Here is a 20,818-nt window from a genome sequence, read left to right on the forward strand (position 1 = left end):
ACACACTGACATTTGTGGAATGTACCGGAGACTTCATGAGTGCATCTATCTTTTCATTTATCACCTGCCTTCTTCTTACGTCATTCTGCTGTTGTGTTCTTCAGTCCAAAGACTGGTTTGATGCAGCCCTCCATGCTACTCTATCATGCGCAAGCTTCTTCATCTCCAAGTAACTACTGCAATCTCCAGTTGTTGCATGAATTTTCCTCATACTCTGCACGTAGGTCTTTAGAGAGCATTTTACTGTTTCCAGTGGCCCAGTCAACAAAATATTCCATGAACTTGAAAGAATCATTTAACTTCTATCAATACAGTTTGAACCAAATCAATGAGCCTTGTCCCACACACACCTGTTGTTAGAGTTACATTTGGCTCACTTTGTCCTCCTGAGATCTACTGGAAAAGGGCCTCTTTAGCAGATCATCTACAGAAAACACTTTCATATTAAAAGGAGGTCCATTTTCCACTTTTGCTGTATTAATTTTATTTGTTTGCAATTAATTTCAGCCTTCTAGGCCATTCTCAAGTAATTTTTCTGGTTCTGCAAGAGAAAACTACACCTTACATATTGAAACTTATGTTTACTATTCCTTTTGGTTCACAAATGCTGTCCTGTTGGTTTGACTACTTGACATTTACAAAGGTGCAGAATAGAATTGCTTTCTTGTTGGTTTGACAGCTTTATATTTACAAAGATGTTATAAATTTGTAAATGTCAAGCTGTCAAACCAATGAGAGAACATTTATCAACCAAAACAAATAGAAAACACTAATTTAAAGGTGCTAACATTTCAATATGTAAGGCATACTTTTCTACTGCAGAACCACAGAGTTGCTTGAGAATGCCTAGAAGGCTAGAACTAGCTGTTAACAAGTAAAATTAATACAGCAAAAGTGGAAAATGCCACTTTCTTTTAATAAATTCATTGCTGTGGTATCCAAAAAACTTTCATACTAAACTTGCTTATATATTCGTTTTGTAATGACGATATATAGCCTATTGACTTAACAAGAGAAACTGTTGAGTGGTCTTCAGTCCAGAGACTGGTCTGATGCAGTTCTCCATGCTACACTATCCTGTGCAAGCTTCATCATCTCCCAGAACCTACTGCAACCTGCATCCTTCTGAATCTGCTTAGTGTATTCATCTCTTGGTCTCCCTCTACGATTTTTACCCTCCACACTGCCCTCCAATACTAAATTGGTGATCCCTTGATGCCTCAGACATGCCCTACCAACTGATCCCCTCTCCTAGTCAAGTTGTGTCACAAGTTCCTCTTCTCCCCAGTTCTATTCAGTACCTCCTCCATAGTTATGTGATCTACCCATCTAATCCTCAGCATTCTTCTGTAGCACCACATTTTGAAAGCTTTTATTCTCTTCTTGTTTAAACTAGTAATACATGGCTACATTCCATACAAATACTTTCAGAAATGACTTTCTGACACTTAAATCTATACACAATGTCAACAAATTTCTCTTCTTCAGAAGCGCTTTCGTTGGCATTGCCAGTCTACATTTTATGTCCTCTCTACTTTGACCACCATCAGTTTTGCTCCCCAAATAGCATTTCCCAATCTGATTCCCTCAGCTACACCTGATTTAATTCGACGACACTCCATTATCGTTGTTTTGCCCTTGTTGATGTTCCTTTCATATCCTCATTTCAAGTCATACAGTTGTAAATAAACTGCTTTGAAACTCTATGAATCATTTAGGTTAATCTTTTATATGCTGGGAAGATAATGACATAAAACAATTTCTTCTTCTCTTCAATAAATATACCAACACTTCTCACATATGTTTTGTATGTATTCTTAAACACCACTACAATGATCTTCATATGACAGATACTTAATCTTCATAATAAAATCAAGAACATTACTAATCTGTTCAGAATACTAGATGAGAATTGACAGTTCAGAATGGCAGATTAACTCATTTGTTTTTACACAGAAGACAATCATTATTTAGTTTACTGTAATAAATTCTTGGCAAGTATGCTACCCTAATGCAGACCTTTCCACAACTGTTCATAGCACTTTTCAAATGATGAACCATGGAATGTTCAGCTGTCGTGACACAAATTGTGCACTGCTTGAGGATCGCACATTGCGTTTAACAGTAACTTCTACAACAATTTTTGGCGCATTTGCCTATTAGCCTCTCCCCGGAACAATTCTCAAATCGCCAGTTCATTCAAACTTCTGAATCATGTTCTTCAGCCCCAGTGCCAAAAGAGGACCTCTCTGTATTCCTTTAATGTGTCAATACTCACGAACAGCTGCAGCATTATTAATGTTATTGTGATAAAACAGCTTTCTGAGTAAGGTTCTGTTCACTTGTCCTCACCCATTTTGATGATCTCCAACTGTAGTGCATGCTGATGCTCATATTTCAACCCTATGCTGCCATACCAGTACTCACACCTAACTGCAAGTCATGACAATAACAAAGTTGGGTACCTCTTCTGTCAACTGGCCACAACTGGAGAAAAAGCACAACACACACACACACACACACACACACACACACACACACAGGTTTTGTGTAACCCATACTCTCATAATGTGACTTAACCACAGAACACAAGTCCATCTGTGACACCACTGACCTCCATCTGCACTTGGAAATCAATACATAATTGTCTCAATTTTGATTTATTGGCTGGTTTTAGCACCTGTTGTATTTTAATTCTCTCTAAGCCTTGAACTGCAGAAGCTTGCACAAAACAGTTCACATTGTTGGTTGCGACACATTTCCTATTCCGCTGGCATGACACATGGCTTTCCTGGGGCTCCTTTGTTTTCTATCATGGATGCTACCATTTTTAACACTAACATCAGTGATGAACAACAACGGCAGCTTTCCATTGTTTCACCGTTGTCAACCTAAAACGTGAGAGTTAACCTTTTAGTCTATATGTGTATTTCTGAAACAAAGTCATTACTGTAGTCACAGGAATACTTTCTTTTCGTCCTTTTGATTTTGAATCACCTGTAGTTTACATTTCAGTGGAACATCAAAATCAAACATATTTGAAATTAGGCAAGAAACTTGTTACTTGACCACCTTCAGGTTCAATTCCTAGTACTTCCTCAGATATTTTCTCAGGTAGGGAGGTCTGGTGTGGGGTCCACTCAGCCCCTGAGAGCCAAATTAGGAGCCACTTGAATAAAGAAGTAGTGGCATCATCAGGATTCATCTACTGGCAATAGCAGTTGGAGAGACTGGTGACATACTGACCATATGTCCCACAAACATAGATCACTCTACATATTGTTTTGTAGGTAACACTTGGCTAGTCAGAACAGGCCTAAGGCCTAACCTATGAGTGGTGTGTGCTTTGCTAACTTATTACCTCATGTGGGGCAGAAATGTTAATGGTATGGCATGGTGACAATCATCAATTTCAGGAACATATCTGGTTTGAATCATTTTGATCTTAAATTGGAAAAAATGTGCTACTAAAATACGCACCTGTTTGTAAAAGATACCAGCTTTCATGTATTCCCTTTTCATTATTCCAGCAGCATTATAAACCATATACAGTATTAAAAAAAAACCTCAAGAATTAATAAAAATGACAGTAATAAGATATGTTGCATTTGGCAAAGGGCTGAAAAGATGACAACACACACAGAAATAAAGATATTGTAATTTTAATTTAGCATTGTCCCAATATTATCATTTTTTTCTGTACTCCTCAACAAAATCTATTTTCTCTATACACCGTATGCATGCTGGCAAAAAATATACCATAGTTCAACATAAACTGAAGTATTTAAAACAAGAAGGTTGAAAACATTTCAGGTGGCCCATAAGAATCCAAATGGTTCATTGTTCATGTGTTTGCAACCAATGTGTTATTAAAGTATGAGCCAAAGCACCTGGAGGTGGAATCCAAATTTCACTTGAATTTTTTAAAACTTCCTTGTTTTTCTGAGTTACACGCTGCACAGCATTTCTAACTTGGTCTGGTGTAAACCACTTGGCATCTTCCAATTCTTCATGATCAATGGAGAGCTAAACAAAATTACAAAACATTGGATGAGTAAACAATTAAAAGAGGAGCACCATATTAATGAGACTGTTTATCTTTCAAGTAAAAATCTCATAATACATACAAAGCTATAAGCGATTTTTCAATAGAATAACTCATCATTTATTTAAGGTCGCTTTTAACAGAAAAATGTAATCTTATAACTATTTGTAGACAAATACCATCTGCATAATTGCAAGGAGACATGAAGAATGGCCAGTAATCACCTTCAGGTGGCAAAAGTCCAAGTACTGCTGATACATTTAAAAGTAGAGAAAACAGTATCTGGTTTTCACCTAGTACTATCCAGGCTTTGAATGCCTCAATACCTCATGCTGCCATGGCCACGACTTTAAGGCAAATCCTGAAATGAGATTATCTCTCCCAGGTATTCTTCCAACACCACCCACCACCACATCCTGTCACCATCTAAGCTCCAAATCAAAACATACAATATTGCGGAATTATAATCTCTGCCTCCAGGTTGCTACACCTGCAATCATTCCTGCTGTAAAATCTGTAACATGCACTCACATCCGCTACCATTTATTCCAAACCCAACCATTGGTAAATACAACAACATCAAAAGTGATGTAACATGTGAAACCATACATGTTGTTTATCAAGAACATGTGTTCACTGTATTAGATTAGATTAGATTAATACATGACATTTTATATAGTAACTATAAAACTTAGCAATGTTTCTTCATTGCTAAATTTGTACAGGAATTAAATATACACTTAATCTGGGGTATCCCATGGAAATGTGTCAGGTCACAAATCTCAGCTTATCATTGTGACTTCACCCATTTCAAGGTACAGAAATATGTATCAGAATAAATCATATAGAATATGAATGAAAAAGACTTCTTTGTTTTCATTACTGGTTCCTGTTGTTTTAAAGGTTTTTTCAGTTATAATCAATACAATTACAAAATTTCAAATACACAACATTTTTTATTTCTGGATACTGGTTTCCTGAACCATCAGTTTGTGAAAGGGAAACACACAACTTGTCGTGTGAAATACACTCTGATTATAAATCCATTCCAATGTATTTGAATGTCCGAGTTTGCCATTATTGCAGCTGAAATCATGACTGAGAATTCAATTCAATTAAAATGAATGGGTAAATCGCTTGGGATCAGTAAATCAGTCAATAACTTTTATAGCTGATGTCCATCAGAATGTTTGTTAAAATATCATGTAAAAATATGAATTAAATTGGTCAAGCACTTTGAGATTTTTGGAAACAACATTAATCAACATTTCTCCTTTTATGTATTAGTACAGATGACCACAGTTAAACTGGCGGAGTAAATGAAACAACAAAGGAGAACTGTCCACCTTGGGCACAACCCCTACCCAGTTACTGAGCTAGTCAAGGAACTCGAGTGCCTGCTACACAACATGGATCATTTGGATTATCCCACCCAGTACTATCTTCTTGAATGCCAGAGATGTGAACTTGTGCTCCATTAACTATCACCTTCCCCTTTTACCTGATTGATAGGTTTTTTTTAGTACTGTTGTGAGTTACTAGCCATCATCTCTTACACATTGCATCTCTTACACACCGCAAAATTAGAAGTTCTTCAGTGGAACAGGACCTCTCAAGGAGAAACTTCTTCAGTTTGCTTTCAATTTTAATTTTGCTGTCTGTCAAACATTTTATACCATTGGGTAACTGATTAAAAAAAATCCCATTTTTGTGCTAAAGAAAACCTTAATATTGAGTAATGGATGTCATTTTTTCTTCTGCTATCGTAATTATGTACATCATTGTTCCCTTTGAACTGCAGTGGATTATTTACAACAAACATACTGAGAGAACAAATATACTGTGAAGCAGTAGTCAAAATGAGTAACACCTTAAACAGATGTCTACAAGATATTATTCTTACTGCATATTTTTAGCAATGAAGACTTTTTTCCTTAAAAATGACTTACCAAAGAACTTTATTTCATATGACATTAATGAATGAAAATACTATGCAGCTTAATGATTTGTCTCTTCCTAAAATTTGCAACGATTCAAAGTAAATGCGGCTGAGCTAAGTTGTATTAGGAATTCCGAAATGAGTTTTAACTAGTTTAAATTCTCATTGATACGGACACCTAAAAATTTTGACATTTCCACCCTAGTTATTATTTCCTCCCCATGTCTCACATTTATCACTGGTGAAGCATCTCTAGATGTGCAGAACTGAATATGTTGTGTCTTTTTGAAACCGAGAATGAGACCATTCACAGACAACCACTCAATAACACTTCGAAGAACATTACTTATCATTTCTTCTGTTGCTGTATGTTTGATTGGACTGCTAACAATACATTAGTGGCATCAGAAAAAAGAACAAGGTAATTTACATACATGAAAAACAGTAGTGGTCCTGAGATTCAGCCTTGTGGAACTCCATAAATTATTTCTTCCCAGTCAGAAGTATCTCCCCTGCTTACATTGGTTGAGTTATTAAGCATTAAGAAATTGTTATTAAACATATCTGCTACCTCTACTTGATTATTTACAGCCCTTCCATTGAAATCAATAGTGATGTTATCCTCTTGTTAGTTTTGTTAATTATTCCAATCAGAAAATTTCACTTTCATGAAAATTCTTGGGGGTCTTCAGGAATCCACATGGACATTTACAACTGCCCTCTCATAAAGTCATACCTATTATTTTGCCATTTTATAGTTATACAGTTTTTGGTTAAACAAACTTACTTCATTGACTATTGTATCTTTCTATATTTCTTTGGTGTTTTATGTTAATGTGTAAAATTTAACAGTCTCATGATTTTCTAATTTTTGTAATATGTGCCTCTTTGGACAAGTGTCACATAAAAACCACAGTCAAAGGCAAGCATTTGGTATTTAAACATAATGTTGTTTTCATAAGTCGTGGACTAGGTTTCAATTGTTACAGCTACTGTATCATCATTTAATATGTTAATATTTTGTTGTTGGTTGTGAAGATCTATAGTTATTTTGATGCTAAGTGCTACTTGTGAAATGTTTGAAATTTCTTCAATTTGGTATAGCTTACCGATCTGTGTTAGGATGTAGACCCTCGATATATTCTAAAAAAATCTGATCTTCAAATCTGAACTTGTTAAAATAATGAATAAGAACAAAAATGAAATGCCAAGTCTATTGTAATGTGTATATTAGTTAATAACAATTCACTACATACAGTCATCAAGAAGAAGCAAGGCAAAAGAGGAAAATTGACAAAACTAAAGCATACGAAACAAATCAATAAGTTACACATTATGTCTTTGGCCACCCTGTTTTCTTCCTGGGAAGAAACAAACAGTTGTGAAAGCTCTTTCTACTTCTGAATATGTCACATGGCAGAACTTGGAATTCTGATGAAGGTAAGTAATGGCCAGCCATTCTGTCTCCTTGCAATTTTATAATTTTCTCAAGTGAATTTTTCTTCTGATATGTACCATCTGTTCTTCTGCAGCTGCAGTGCAACCAATCATGAGGCTATTTATTGGAAAAGCCCAGTGTTGAGAGCTAACATACTGTATGGCTTCTACTGCAATACCTACTTCCTCGGCTACTTCTCTTCTAATATTTTCTTCAATGGACTCACCTGTAAAGCATTTTTTTAAAAATTGTTACTCATATTCTTAATAAAGCCTGGAAACAGTCACATACCATTTTCCAATCCGCAATGAAGAAAAAGATGTGCAATGACTTAAACAATGCAACAGTGAATTCAGGTTACAAAAAAGAAAGACAGTAGAACACTTTTCTTTTGGCATATGTTTGTATTCCCACACACTTTCTGTACAAAATTAATGTTGTCCTCTTAAGCAGGAAAATGATACTATTAAACAAAGGTATCAATGAGCAAAGTAACAACCATCTAGTATTAAGAATCTAATATTTGTCTTCTTGTGAAAGTACCTACTGGCCAACATCAAAACTAGAGGCTGAACACTGATTAAAAATGAAACTTTGATTCTTCATGGGTATTTAAGTTCAGTAATCATCTTATAGAGTATGGCTATCAATTCTAGGTCATGAAAAATATTAGAAAAATGGTTTGTTTTGCCTGTTCACTACGGTAATTTTCTTGTGGATTGGCAAACTCTCTCATGATGATTTCAAATCTGATTAGACACCATAATGTCTGAGGAGCAAAATGAGCCACAATGTACACTAACAATAAGAATTAGTACTGCCTATCTAGGTGTAGAGATTATATTAACTATCATAAAAGATAGTACACAGCTAATTTAGAGTTACACTTGGTTAACTAATGGCAGTCACTTCCAAGCCTGAAAGACCCAGAAGCCATCGCAATACAATCTTTGCTTGTATGTAGACTGAGCCGTGTATATATTCAGTTCTCTTATTCAGAAGAAGGCAGAGATGAGCTGAACATACCATGAGCCCCATTTTGTTGAAGATGAGCAAATTTTGACCATTACCCATAGAATGTTACTGGGTCATTGAATTATTGCTGGAGTATTACATGTAAGTAGAAAGAAAGAAGGCTAAACAATGCTGTAATTAGAATAGTCTTTTACTACCAGAATACATAGGTATACATACGTTTCATTACCAATAAGGATACTGCACTTAAAGTAATGATATGAAAGAAATCTCAGATAAACAACAAAGTATGATTTTAAAAATAAATACAAGGTACTTCTTGAAACAATACAGGTATACCGGTACACCGCACCACCCTCACACCATATGGAGGAGTTACAAAAACCTGACAAAAATAAATAACGTAACAGAATAATACAACTACCTTTGATGGAGCCATCCTGTGAGGGTTGGCATCTTGCCAGTTTCTGTGATTCTGTTTATTTACATCTCTTTTAATACAAAAATTAGCTTCATCTGTAAACAATATGTGATAGAGGGAATGATGATTTCGTCCAGCTTGTGTTCACCCACTCAGCAGCTTAACTCGAAGACTTGGATTGTTCTTGGTGATAAGCAACACTTGCATTTTGTAAGAGCACCATTTACATTTGGCCAAAATTCGCATTAGTGATTTATATTGACCCCAGTTTCCAGCAAGATGCAGTGAATACTGTGGTTTGGACTCTTGCTTGCACAGCCAGTATCTACAATATTTAACCATTCCCTTGAAGGAGGTTAGTTTCCAGATATGCTTAAGTATGCAGTAGTTAAGCAACTATTCAAAAAAGGCACAAAAGGACATGGGAAACTATAATCCAGTTTATCAAAAATGTTTGAAAAGGCAGTCACAATACAAATTCAAAATTCTTTAGAAAAATTTAAAATAACCTCAAAAAATCAGTATAGATATAAATGAAAGAAGAACCACAGTATCTGCAATAAACCATTTTTCAGATAAAATTAACTTATCGTCAGACAACTCACAGCATGCCACAGGAATTTTTTATGACCTATCAAAGGTGAATCACTCCTTGTTACCCTGTAAACAGGAAAAAAATATGGAATTAGGGGCATTGTATTATAAATGATCTACCACTTACTACTGAGTGTCAGTTTTGTTTGCAGATGACATATCTGTAATCATTGAAAGTAACAGCACTGACAAAATTCCTAAAACTGTATTAAGTAGAAAAAAATAGATACTTGGTTTGATTTAAATGGATTAAAATTAAACATGGAAAGAGACTCAGTTGATGCAATTTCAAAAAGAACAAGCAGAATTAAATAATGGTCAGATCAATCACAAAAACCAGGAAGCTAGCTGTGTGGAATTCCTAGGATTGCAGCTGGATAAAAATCTGTCATGGGGCTCACACATACTGTACCTTGGAAATAAATTAAATAGCCTAGCATTAGCAATGAGGATATTGTACATTGCTACCAGCATGGACATAAGAAAAGTAGTATATCACTGCTACTTCAAATTAATAATAAGATATGGAATTGTAATTTGGGTTAATTCAAACCACGTGTCAAATATTGAAACTTCAGAAAACCATCATTAGAAACATGCACAATGTAGAGTAAAGAAAAGAAAAGTCATCTACTCCTAAAAAAACTACGTACATTAAGTGTTCCCTCGCTATATATCTATGAGCTGATTATCTTTTTACATGGTAACCTCAATTTATTTGCAGCAAATCATTTTCAGCATGATTACAACACCAAAAATCAAAATAATTTTATGCTGCCTACCCACCGTTAAAAACTTCATGCTCAAACTCCATAGTATACGGGTATGAAAATTTATAACAAACTGAAAGGAAGAGAATTGCTCAGTATAAATTTAGAGACACTGAAAAAGACCTTCCATGAGAAACTAGTGCAGAAATGTTACTATTCAGCAGAAGAATTCATTAAGGACAACCTGAAGATTTGAGCTGGAGAGAGCATGTACTTAGGAATGTTAATTTTTAAAAGTTTGTTACTTTTTAAGAAAAAATATTAGTTGTATACTAATTACATATCCAGTACAGTATCTTATATTAATGATATTATACGAAAAATTGTAGACCATTTTTTGTGTTTTGATGAGTCTCCTATACATTAAGTCAATGACTTGAAATTGTATGTTACAGCACAATAAACTTCTATTCTGTTCTATTCTATTCTAGTGCACAATGCCAGACCATTGGTTGATGTTGCTTCATCAATAGCCATTTTTGATTGTTCAATTTTCAGTTGTCTGTGACAGAGCACGTTTCACAGAATTTTGCAAGATGTTTCACCACCATATGCGGGTAATGTGTGGTATGGCTGGGAGGTGGGTGGGATTGGTTGTAATCCTCTGTGATAACACAGATGCTCCTCTCTCCTGATATCAGGATGATCTCAAGACATTTAGCTTGTGTTAATGTCATCATCTTACATCTCATCTGCAGGGGAGAAACATCTTTCCACTTCAAAATTACAATTTTTATTCAAGATGACAGTTTCCAAAATGCCCTCCAAGTTGGTAACATAGCCTCACACATACACACCACTGTGTCACGGGTTATTATAAAATAAGAAGGAAGAAAGTTAGAACTGTTGAAATTGACACAATTAGAGATGTAATATGTAAATCTACATATATAGTATATAGCTACACTTCGCAAGTCACCTGATCATGTAAGGCAGAGGGTACTATGTGTACTGTTCCAGCTGTTTGCAGAAGAAAAATGGTTCAAATGGCTCTGAGCACTATGGGACTTAACATCTATGGTCATCAGTCCCCTAGAACTTAGAACTACTTAAACCTAACTAACCTAAGGACATCACACAACATCCAGTCATCACGAGGCAGAGAAAATCCCTAACCCCGCCGGGAATCGAACCCAGGAACCCGGGCGCGGAAAGCGAGAACGCTACCGCACGACCACGAGCTGCGGACGTTTGCAGAGGACAAGTTGTTTCATTAGATCAACTGGTTGATGAAGTGGCTAAGTTAGAGCACCGTGGCGAAAAAAAACCATTAACTGGAGATAATTTAGAATAACAAAAGAAAACCTACATCAAAATCTGTAAAAAAAATGGAATAACCCAGAAAAAAAATGGCTAGCCTGAATCCACCACACTAATGAGATGAACAATCCACCGACAAGGGGTAAAACTTTAGTGAGATGACATGCAGAAAGGCCCTCTCTAGTACAACTACAATGGTCAGCGTTATACTGATCTCAGAGAAGAGCTATCAAATGTACCGGCAGTTTCAACCACAATTACACCAATTTTCTACAAAGTTGTGGCCTATTGCCTTTTGGCTTACATGGGTAGTAATCACAACTGTATAGAATGTAATTTTATGTATATAAATTGAACTGTTTACATAGATTTACATTTTATAATCAATTATTTAACACTGTGACAAATAAAAGAAAAAAAAAATATGGAACCAGCAGAAATCAAACCCAGGCTGCCAAACAACAAGTTTCCAAGTCTGTGCTTTTAACCATTGGCTACAGTGCCTGCCTGTCTTTTTTGCATGAATTTTCCTCATCTCTGCACGTAAGTCTTTAGAGAACATTTTACCTTTTCCAATGGCCCAATCAACAAAATATTCCATGAACTTGAAAGGATCATTTAACTTCTATCAATACAGTTTGAACCAAATCAATGAGCCTTGTCCCACACACACCTGTTGTTAGAGTTACATTTGGCTCACTTTGTCCTCCTCAGATCTACTGGAAAAGGGCCTCTTTAGCAGATCATCTGCAGAAAACACTTTCATATTAAAAGAAGGTCCATTTTCCACTTTTGCTGTATTAATTTTATTTGTTCGCAATTAATTTCAGCCTTCTAGGCCATTCTCAAGTGATTTTTCTGGTTCTGCAAGGGAAAACTACATCTTAAATATTGAAACTTATGTTTTCTATTCCTTTTGGTTCACAAATGCTGCCTTGTTGGTTTGACTACTTGACATTTAAAAAAGGTATAGAATAGAATTGCTTTCTTGTTGGTTTGACAGCTTTATATTTACAAAGATGTTATAAATTTGTAAATGTCAAGCTGTCAAACCAATGAGAGAACATTTATCGACCAAAACAAATAGAAAACACTAATTTAAAGGTGCTAACATTTCAATATGTAAGGCATACTTTTCTACTGCAGAACCACAGAGTTACTTGAGAATGCCTAGAAGGCTAGAACTAGCTGTTAACAAGTAAAATTAATACAGCAAACGTGGAAAACGCCACTTTCTTTTAATAAATTCATTGCTGTGGTATCCAAAAGACTTTCATACTAAACTTGCTTATATATTCTTTTGGAATGACGATATATAGCCTATTGACTTAACAAGAGAAACTGTTGAGTGGTCTTCAGTCCAGAGACTGGTTTGATGCAGTTCTCTATGCTACACTATCCTGTGTAAGCTTCCTCATCTCCCAATACCTACTGCAACCTGCATCTTTCTGAATCTGCCTAGTGTATTCATCTCTTGGTCTCCCTCTATGATTTTTACCCTCCACGCTGCCCTCCAGTACTAAATTGGTGATCCCTTGATGCCTCAGAACATGTCCTACCAACCGATCCCTTCTCCTTGTCAAGTTGTGCCACAAATTCCTCTTCTCCTCAATTCTATTCAGTACCTCCTCCATAGTTATGTGATCTACCCATCTAATCCTGAGTATGCGTCTGTAGCACCACATTTCAAAAGCTTCTATTCTCTTCTTGTCCAAACTATTTCTCGTCCATGTTTCACTTCCATACATGGCCACATTCCATACAAATACTTTCAGAAACGACTTCCTGACAGTTATATCTATATTCGATGTTAACAAATTTCTCTTCCTCAGAAACACGTTCCTTTCCATTGCCAGTCTACATTTTATATCCTCTCTAGGATCCTTTTTAGGAATATAAAAAAAGGGATGAAGGTTTATCTGTTTAGCAAGAGTAATAGAAGGCAGATTTCAGACTACCTAACAGATCAAAACGAAAATTTCTGTTCTGACACTGACAATGTTGAGTGTTTATGGAAAAAGTTCAAGGCAATCGTAAAATGCGTTTTAGAAAGGTACGTGCCGAGTAAAACTGTGAAGGACGGGAAAAACCCACCATGGTTCAACAACAAAGTCGGAAACTACTGCAAAAGCAAAGGAAGCTTCACTCCAAGTTTAAACACAGCCAAAACCTCTAAGACAAACAGAAGCTAAATGATGTAAAAGTTAGTGTAAGGAAGCTATGCGTGAAGTGTTCAGTGAATTCGAAGGTAAAATTCTATGTACCGACTTGACAGAAAATCCTAGGAAGTTCTGGTCTTACGTTAAATCAGTAAGTGGCTCGAAACAGCATATCCAGACACTCTGGGATGATGATGGCATTGAAACAGAGGATGACACGCGTAAAGCTGAAATACTAAACACCTTTTTCCAAAGCTGTTTCACAGAGGAAGACCACACTGCAGTTCCTTCTCTAAATCCTCGCACAAACGAAAAAATGGCTGACATCGAAATAAGTGTCCAAGGAATAGAAAAGCAACTGGAATCACTCAACAAAGGAAAGTCCACTGAACCTGACAGGATACCAATTCGATTCTACACAGAGTACGCGAAAGAACTTGCCCCCCTTCTAACAGCCGTGTACCGCAAATCTCTGGAGGAACAGAAGGTTCCAAATGATTGGAAAAGAGCACAGGTAGTCCCAGTCTTCAAGAAGGGTCGTCGAGCAGATGCGCAAAACTATAGACCTATATCTCTGACGTCAATCTGTTGTAGAATTTTAGAACGTGTTTTTTGCTCGAGTATCATGTTGTTTTTGGAAACCCAGAATCTGCTCTGTAGGAATCAACATGGATTCCGGAAACAGCGATCGTGTGAGACCCAACTCGCTTTATTTGTTCATGAGACCCAGAAAATATTAGATACAAGCTCCCAGGTAGATGCTATTTTCCTTGACTTCCGGAAGGCGTTCGATACAGTTCTGCACTGTCGCTTGATAAACAAAGTAAGAGCCTACGGAATATCAGACCAGGATTGAAGAATTTTTAGCAAACAGAACACAGCACGTTGTTATCAATGGAGAGACGTCTACAGACATTAAAGTAACCTCTGGCGTGCCACACGGGAGTGTTATGGGACCATTGCTTTTCACAATATATATAAATGACCTAGTAGATAACGTCGATAGTTCCATGCGGCTTTTTGCGGATGATGCTGTAGTGCAACTAGTGAAAATGTTACTGGTCCACACTTTTTCCAAGATGATAACAGGAACACTGTAACTGTAACATCAGACTGTTATAGACAGATGATCATTGAGTTCTTCCCACCTGAACCAAGAAGAAGACATAGTCCTATCTGGCAAGTTCGGTTTCAGCAAGCCGTCATTTCCTGGTTTGTTGACATTAGTTGGCCCCCTCATTCCCCAGACCTCTCCATGTGCACTACTTTTTGTGAGGTAACCTCAAGTCACATGTATAAGAGCATAAACCATGGACACTTGAAGAACTGAAGGAAGCAATTCGTGTGGAAGTTGTCCAAATTGATAGAGAAATGTTGGAGAGAGTGGAAGCCAATTTCCTAGAGCAGCTTGAGAAGTGCATTGCTGAAAATGGCTATCACCTGGGAGATGTTAGTTTCAAGCATTAATTTTGTAAAATGGCAACATCATTTGAGTATTATTCCGTAAATAAAAAAATTTCTGAAGCACAAGCAACGACATTTTATGCCTCACCCTGTATTAATTTTACATATGCAAACTGAACTGTTTACATATATTTAAATGTTATAATTGACTGTTTAGCACTGCGAGGAATAAGATAAAACAAAGGAAAAAAATATTAGTAGTATCAGGAATCGAACCTGGGCCAACGAATTACGTCAGTGCTGTTAACCACTCACCCATGGAGCCATTACTTCGGCCACTCCTAATAAACCCTCATATTCTCACTCCTAAATGACCCTCATACACTGCACTTGCACAATAAGTTACAAGCAATTTCAAAGAAAAATATGACCTGGTGCTGTGAGCAATATAGCACTCAGTGGTGGAAGGGATGATGTTACATCAGAGCAGTAGTAAACAGACAACTGTGTCCCTTCGCCAAGTAGATTGTAGCATTGCTGACCATCATTTCAGCACTCAATACTGGTTTCTACTTACTGCAGAGATAGTGCAATGGAACATGTTTCCATCCATTTTATTTGCATACCCAGCTGGCATTCAAAGAGAAATGATGTAATTTTAGTGTCATTTTGACTAGCATTTGAAGAGAAATGGCATAATTTTAGTGTGATTTCTGGTTTGCATTTGAAGAGAAATGTCATAATTTTAGTGCAATATTTAGATTGGGCTGTACAAGATTAGCACATGATAACCGGCCACCACTGATCAGATGGAGTACAATGTAGATAGTGTTACACCTAACTCCTCCGTGCGGCTGTACATGTGTGTGGCTGCAATATAAGCTAAATCACTTTCATATTCATGCATGTACCATATTTTATTACATAATTCCCTCATTTTTTTCCTCAAAATTTTTTCCAAACACACTAGGGAGGGGATTACCCAAGTAGTAGAGTGGTGCTTCTAGGAATTCAGAAAGGAAGGGAAACAATGTATTAGGTAGGTAAAAGTTACATTACAGTAATTTGTAAAAAAAGATATTCTTTCAAAGTTTCGTTCACACCAACATCTAAAGATTGAAGAATGGATGCTATTCCTCCATGGATGATGGCAGGATGGGGCTTCATCCATTTCATTGGTTGTCTTCCCTAGACTTTCTCCAACGAATCCACCATCAAATCTGCTGTCATCTAGCCATTTTCCTGAACTCAAAAGTGAATTCCATGTAGGGTAGCCTCCTTTGATAATGCCTTCCATTTACAGAGGACATATGGTGTAAGTTTATTGCCATCTGCTGTCATATACAACATCACTGCGCATCTTAATTTCTGCGCTCCACTTGTCTTCACAAGCACACTTTTTGAGCTAGTTGGAGCAACAGTGCTGTTTGCAGCGTATCAAGAAACACTGGCATCTGGTCAAGGAGAACAAATAGTCATATTGCTTTCATACTTGTATTACTGTATAGTCTCAGGGTAAGCACTGGTGCAAAGATGTTCTCCTTTGTAGACTGAGATTTGCTGTCTCATAAAACTAATCACCCAACCAATGCTTGCTTTAAAATCTTTTCTGTCTATCTCGTGAGCTTTGTTTTGAATCATTTCATAAGAGACAGCACAGCCAGCATTCTGAATTTAATTGACATAAGCAATTATACCATTATCAATTTCGGGATATTTTTGTTTTACGCCGATGGAAAGATTTGGAGCTTGCCTTTGCAGTCATGAGTTTATCTCTTTGTCTCCACTGAATGGAGAAATTTCTTCCTGCAGCTTTCACTCTGTCTGTATCAGTGTAAGATAACAGATGTAATTTAAATTTTGCCATGAATCAGAATCTTTCATTCAGAATCAATCTTTCGTTGCCATTGTCCACATACAGTAGAATAGGCTTTCTTAATAATATCAGCTAATATCTTAATAGTATCAAGTTACGATTGCACTTAAATTATTACAATTAACCTTTACAATTCGCGTATGGGTTAACTACCTTATATACAGCCATAATTTTAAATATTACCATCAGTATTGTCCGTATCATAGAGCTCTTTCATACTGTATAATGGGTTTTTTGTCAGCCAGTCATACAATTTTGTTTTGAACTTTTTGAATGCAGGGATCAAGCAGTGAGAGGTAGCTTGTTAAAAGTTTTGAGGGCATTTACTTCATGCGAGTTTCCTGTTATGGCTAGTCTGTGCAATGGAATGTCAATGTTTGCCTTATTTCTGGTGTCATATTTGTGTCTCATTTCCCTTAAAACAAATTCCTTAACGCTGTTCTTGACAAAGAGCACAGACTCACAGATGAACAGATCCACAAGTGTTAGTAGCTTAAGCCTTGTTAAATGAGGGCAACAGTGCTGTTTAGAACCAGCCTTGCATAATATGCAGACAACTTTGTTTTTATTTTTAAAATGTTGCTGATATGAGGAGAATGTCCGCATATGAGAAGACCATATGAGATGTGTGACTGAAAGAGCCCAAAATGTGCCACACAGAGATAGTTATTACTGACCATATCTCTCAGTTTCCATATGAGGTAGGACACTTGTGAGATCTTTTTACAGACGTGATTGATATGTTCTTCCCAACTGAGTTTGGCTTCAGTATGTGTTCCTAACATTTATTTTCTATCTCCTTAGTCAATCCTAACATAAGCTTTTGAGTTCTGTCTGGATTACAGACAAGTTTTTTGGCTACAAACCAGTTCAGTGCGGAGTCAAGAGTTCCTTGAGAGATCTTATTAATGCTTGGGATGTCATGATGCAAAGAAAGTAAAGTTGTATAATCAGCACAGCAGATTACAGACTGTGATATACAATGGGGCAGGTCACTGACAGCCACAAAGGAAAAGAAGGGGCCAAAGACCCAAGCCCTGTGGTACACCTGTGCAAATTTCTACTAACAGGTAATGTCTATCACTAACTGAGACAAACTTTCTTCTGTCGGTCAGCTAGGAAGACAATACTGCCAACGTAGATTTCTATACACCATAACACTCCAACTTTGTTAGTAATATGTTTAAAAGGAATGCAGTCAAAAACTTTCCTTGAATCGCATAATGCAAGCGACACCATCTTCTTATTTTCAAACACAATTAAAGTTTGGTCAACAATTTCTAGAACAGCTGCAGAGGTATTTTTACCTGGCCGAAATCCATCCTGACTGTTGCATAAAAAAAGGGCATGTCGTTCAAAGTAATTACTTAACTGAATGTACATAAGTGATTCAAACTAGCTGATAGTTATGTGGAGTAGTTTATCATTCTTTTTGTATATGGGGACAACTCTTAACTCCATACTCTAAACATTTATTAAAAATAAAACTGTTCTTTTTAACAACATAATTGTATGTCCAGTAGCAGTCCACACTTTTGGAATTGGACAATTCGGAAACAGTTTCACAGACCTCATAAGGCGTGATTTTGTCCCAACGAAACAAAGATCCTTCAGGCAGCAGGGGATCGAGTACATCCCTTGCAGAAGAATCTGATCTCATGGATCAAGCAGAGTTTGACATAACTGGCTGAATAGAATGATCTTGTCTGATAACCACCCTGCACTTATTTGGGGCACCTGCTATGTACCTTTCACAAGCTGCTTTTTTGGCCTGTCCAAGCTTGGCTTTGCAATGCTTTTTACTCCTGCGGTATTCGTTGTAGACCCCACTCCTCTCCTCCTCCCCTTGATTATCCTCATTTTTTTCGATAAAGTACAGGCATGTTTTCTCTAATTTCTGCCAATTTTTTTGTATACCAGTTGATTTTTTGTTTTACATTTAGGTCTACCAGGGGAACTAATTTTTATTAACCTGGCAGAGGTCGTGCTCCTCGTGGTAACAGAAGCAGTGGCACTGGGCCTCACAGACCCGAGAGTAACTTTAGCTGTTTAATGTTGTATATTTAGTTCTCCTAAGTCATGTCATATGTTTACCATCATTATAAAATACAATAAAATGAAACTCAATAGAATAATATGTATAATATGTGTATTTACAAATTTATTTTATAAAGAAATGTTATAGGAAATATATACTAATAAACAATGTTTATAAATGAGAAACAAATTTTAATAGTATGCTTTATGTTTGAACAATATTTACTTATTATTTACTTCTAAGTAGTAATTATAACAATATTTACAAACGAAGATGGAATGGTCCTTTATGCAAATGTACTTTCGGCATTTCATACATTGGTAGTTAGTTTCCCTATCAGTATTACTCGAAGAATCGTCACATCTTTTCCTTCCTTGGTTCGATGTCTTAGAACTGGTTCCACTCAATGGTTGTGGACACAATATTGGAAATAAATTGTCAATCGATGATCTCAGTTTCCTGGGAGGATTTTCCATGTATTTCTCCCATTTCACTTGCTCAGCAACAAGACCAAAGACAAGTTCTTTCATAAAGGTACGCCTTTTCTTCGAAAGAGTACCTTTTTGCAAACTGTACATTCCATTTCATTAATTTCACTAACATTCAGCAATGAAGAGAAAACGGTCATTGGCCAGTGTCGTGTATTTCTGGCCACATTCACAGAACTGCATATCCTATCCACTGTGTCAACCCCAGATTTGGTGGCATTGTAAAAAGAAATTATTTCCGGCCTGTTGGTGACTGTTTCACTTTCAATCACAGCATCAAGATGCATACTAGAGAAGAGGATAACCTTTTTTTTTTGCCGGATATGCAATAAAAGTTTTTGTGCCATCAAACAAGAATTGGGTGCAATACAAATTTCATTTATTTGCAATTCTAGGTGGTAATTCTTTGTTATTTTTTCTTACTGTCCCAACCACTGTCAACCTTTTATTCAACAATTCTTCAGCCAGTGCAAAGCTGCTGAACCTGGCTTCGTACGACGCATCACCACTTCATATGGAGACATGCCAGTCGAGAAGGGTCCAGGCGGCTGTCTTCCAGAATAAATGTCCAAATTGCGAGTATAAAAGGTCCGTGCATCGGTAAGAGCAAACATCTTTACACCATATCTGGTGGGTTTCAAAGGTATATATTGCTTGAAAGTGCATCTTCCTCTGAAAGCCTCAAGCTTTTCGTCAATTATAGCATATTCCCCAATAGTATAACACTTTTGGAAATTACCAGCTATTTGTTCAAAAAGTTCTCCAATTTGCAGCTAGTTTATCACCTTTTTCTCTCTCTTTACAAGTTCGTTTATCATCGAATTGTAAATGTTGTAATAAAAATCTAAACCTCTGCATGCTCATCACTGCTCTGGCAAATTCCTCACCGGTTGTATCATTAGCCCATATACCCTCGAGGTTTGTACGATTCAGTTTTTTCAAACCAAGCATATATATTACGCCCACAAATGCCCTCAATTCTACAGCATCTGTATCCTTCGGATCCCTTTCTCGAGAAAAATTATCTTTCTTTGTGCTAATTTGGAAGTTTGTACACTGAACTATAGTATTTATTACGTCAGCCTCAGAGAAAAGTCCCCAACAGGCTAAAGGGGTCGTAGCATGTTGTGCTTGTCTTTTCACACCATGTAAATGTGTAATAATGTTCCTTTTCAGGGTTCTCCTATTTCCAGGCAGAATTTTCTTGGTCCATGTACTTTCACCATCATGACCAAGAAGAATGTCGCCAATGTCATCCTCCTCCAAGGAATTATCTTGTTCCGTGTAAGATGTTTCCTCCCTCGATTCTAAATAGTCATTGCTCGCCACACCTTCCGGATCCTCATCTTAAAATTCATTCTTACCCTCGAAGTTAGGGGTATTGCGTAAGCCCAGCTGAGGAAGATCATCA

At 36.7% G+C, this 20,818-nt stretch overlaps 1 protein-coding gene across 2 annotated transcripts in view; it reads right to left on the bottom strand.

Moving 5' to 3' along the window:
- Positions 1-3,646: 3,646 nt before the first annotated feature.
- Positions 3,647-20,818, bottom strand: part of LOC124609295 (NAD(P)H pyrophosphatase NUDT13, mitochondrial-like) — a 58,236-nt gene continuing 41,064 nt past the window's right edge. For both annotated transcript variants that reach the window (XM_047140062.1, XM_047140061.1), the window contains 2 exons: positions 7,500-7,648; positions 3,647-4,026 (listed from right to left, as the gene is read on the bottom strand). In XM_047140062.1, the coding sequence (XP_046996018.1) occupies positions 3,838-4,026; positions 7,500-7,648 (338 nt within the window). In that variant the 3' untranslated portion in view covers positions 3,647-3,837. The remainder of the gene's footprint in view (positions 4,027-7,499; positions 7,649-20,818) is intronic.

This window comes from Schistocerca americana, chromosome 1 (assembly GCF_021461395.2).
Source record: "Schistocerca americana isolate TAMUIC-IGC-003095 chromosome 1, iqSchAmer2.1, whole genome shotgun sequence".
Taxonomy (NCBI): Eukaryota; Metazoa; Arthropoda; class Insecta; order Orthoptera; family Acrididae; genus Schistocerca; species Schistocerca americana.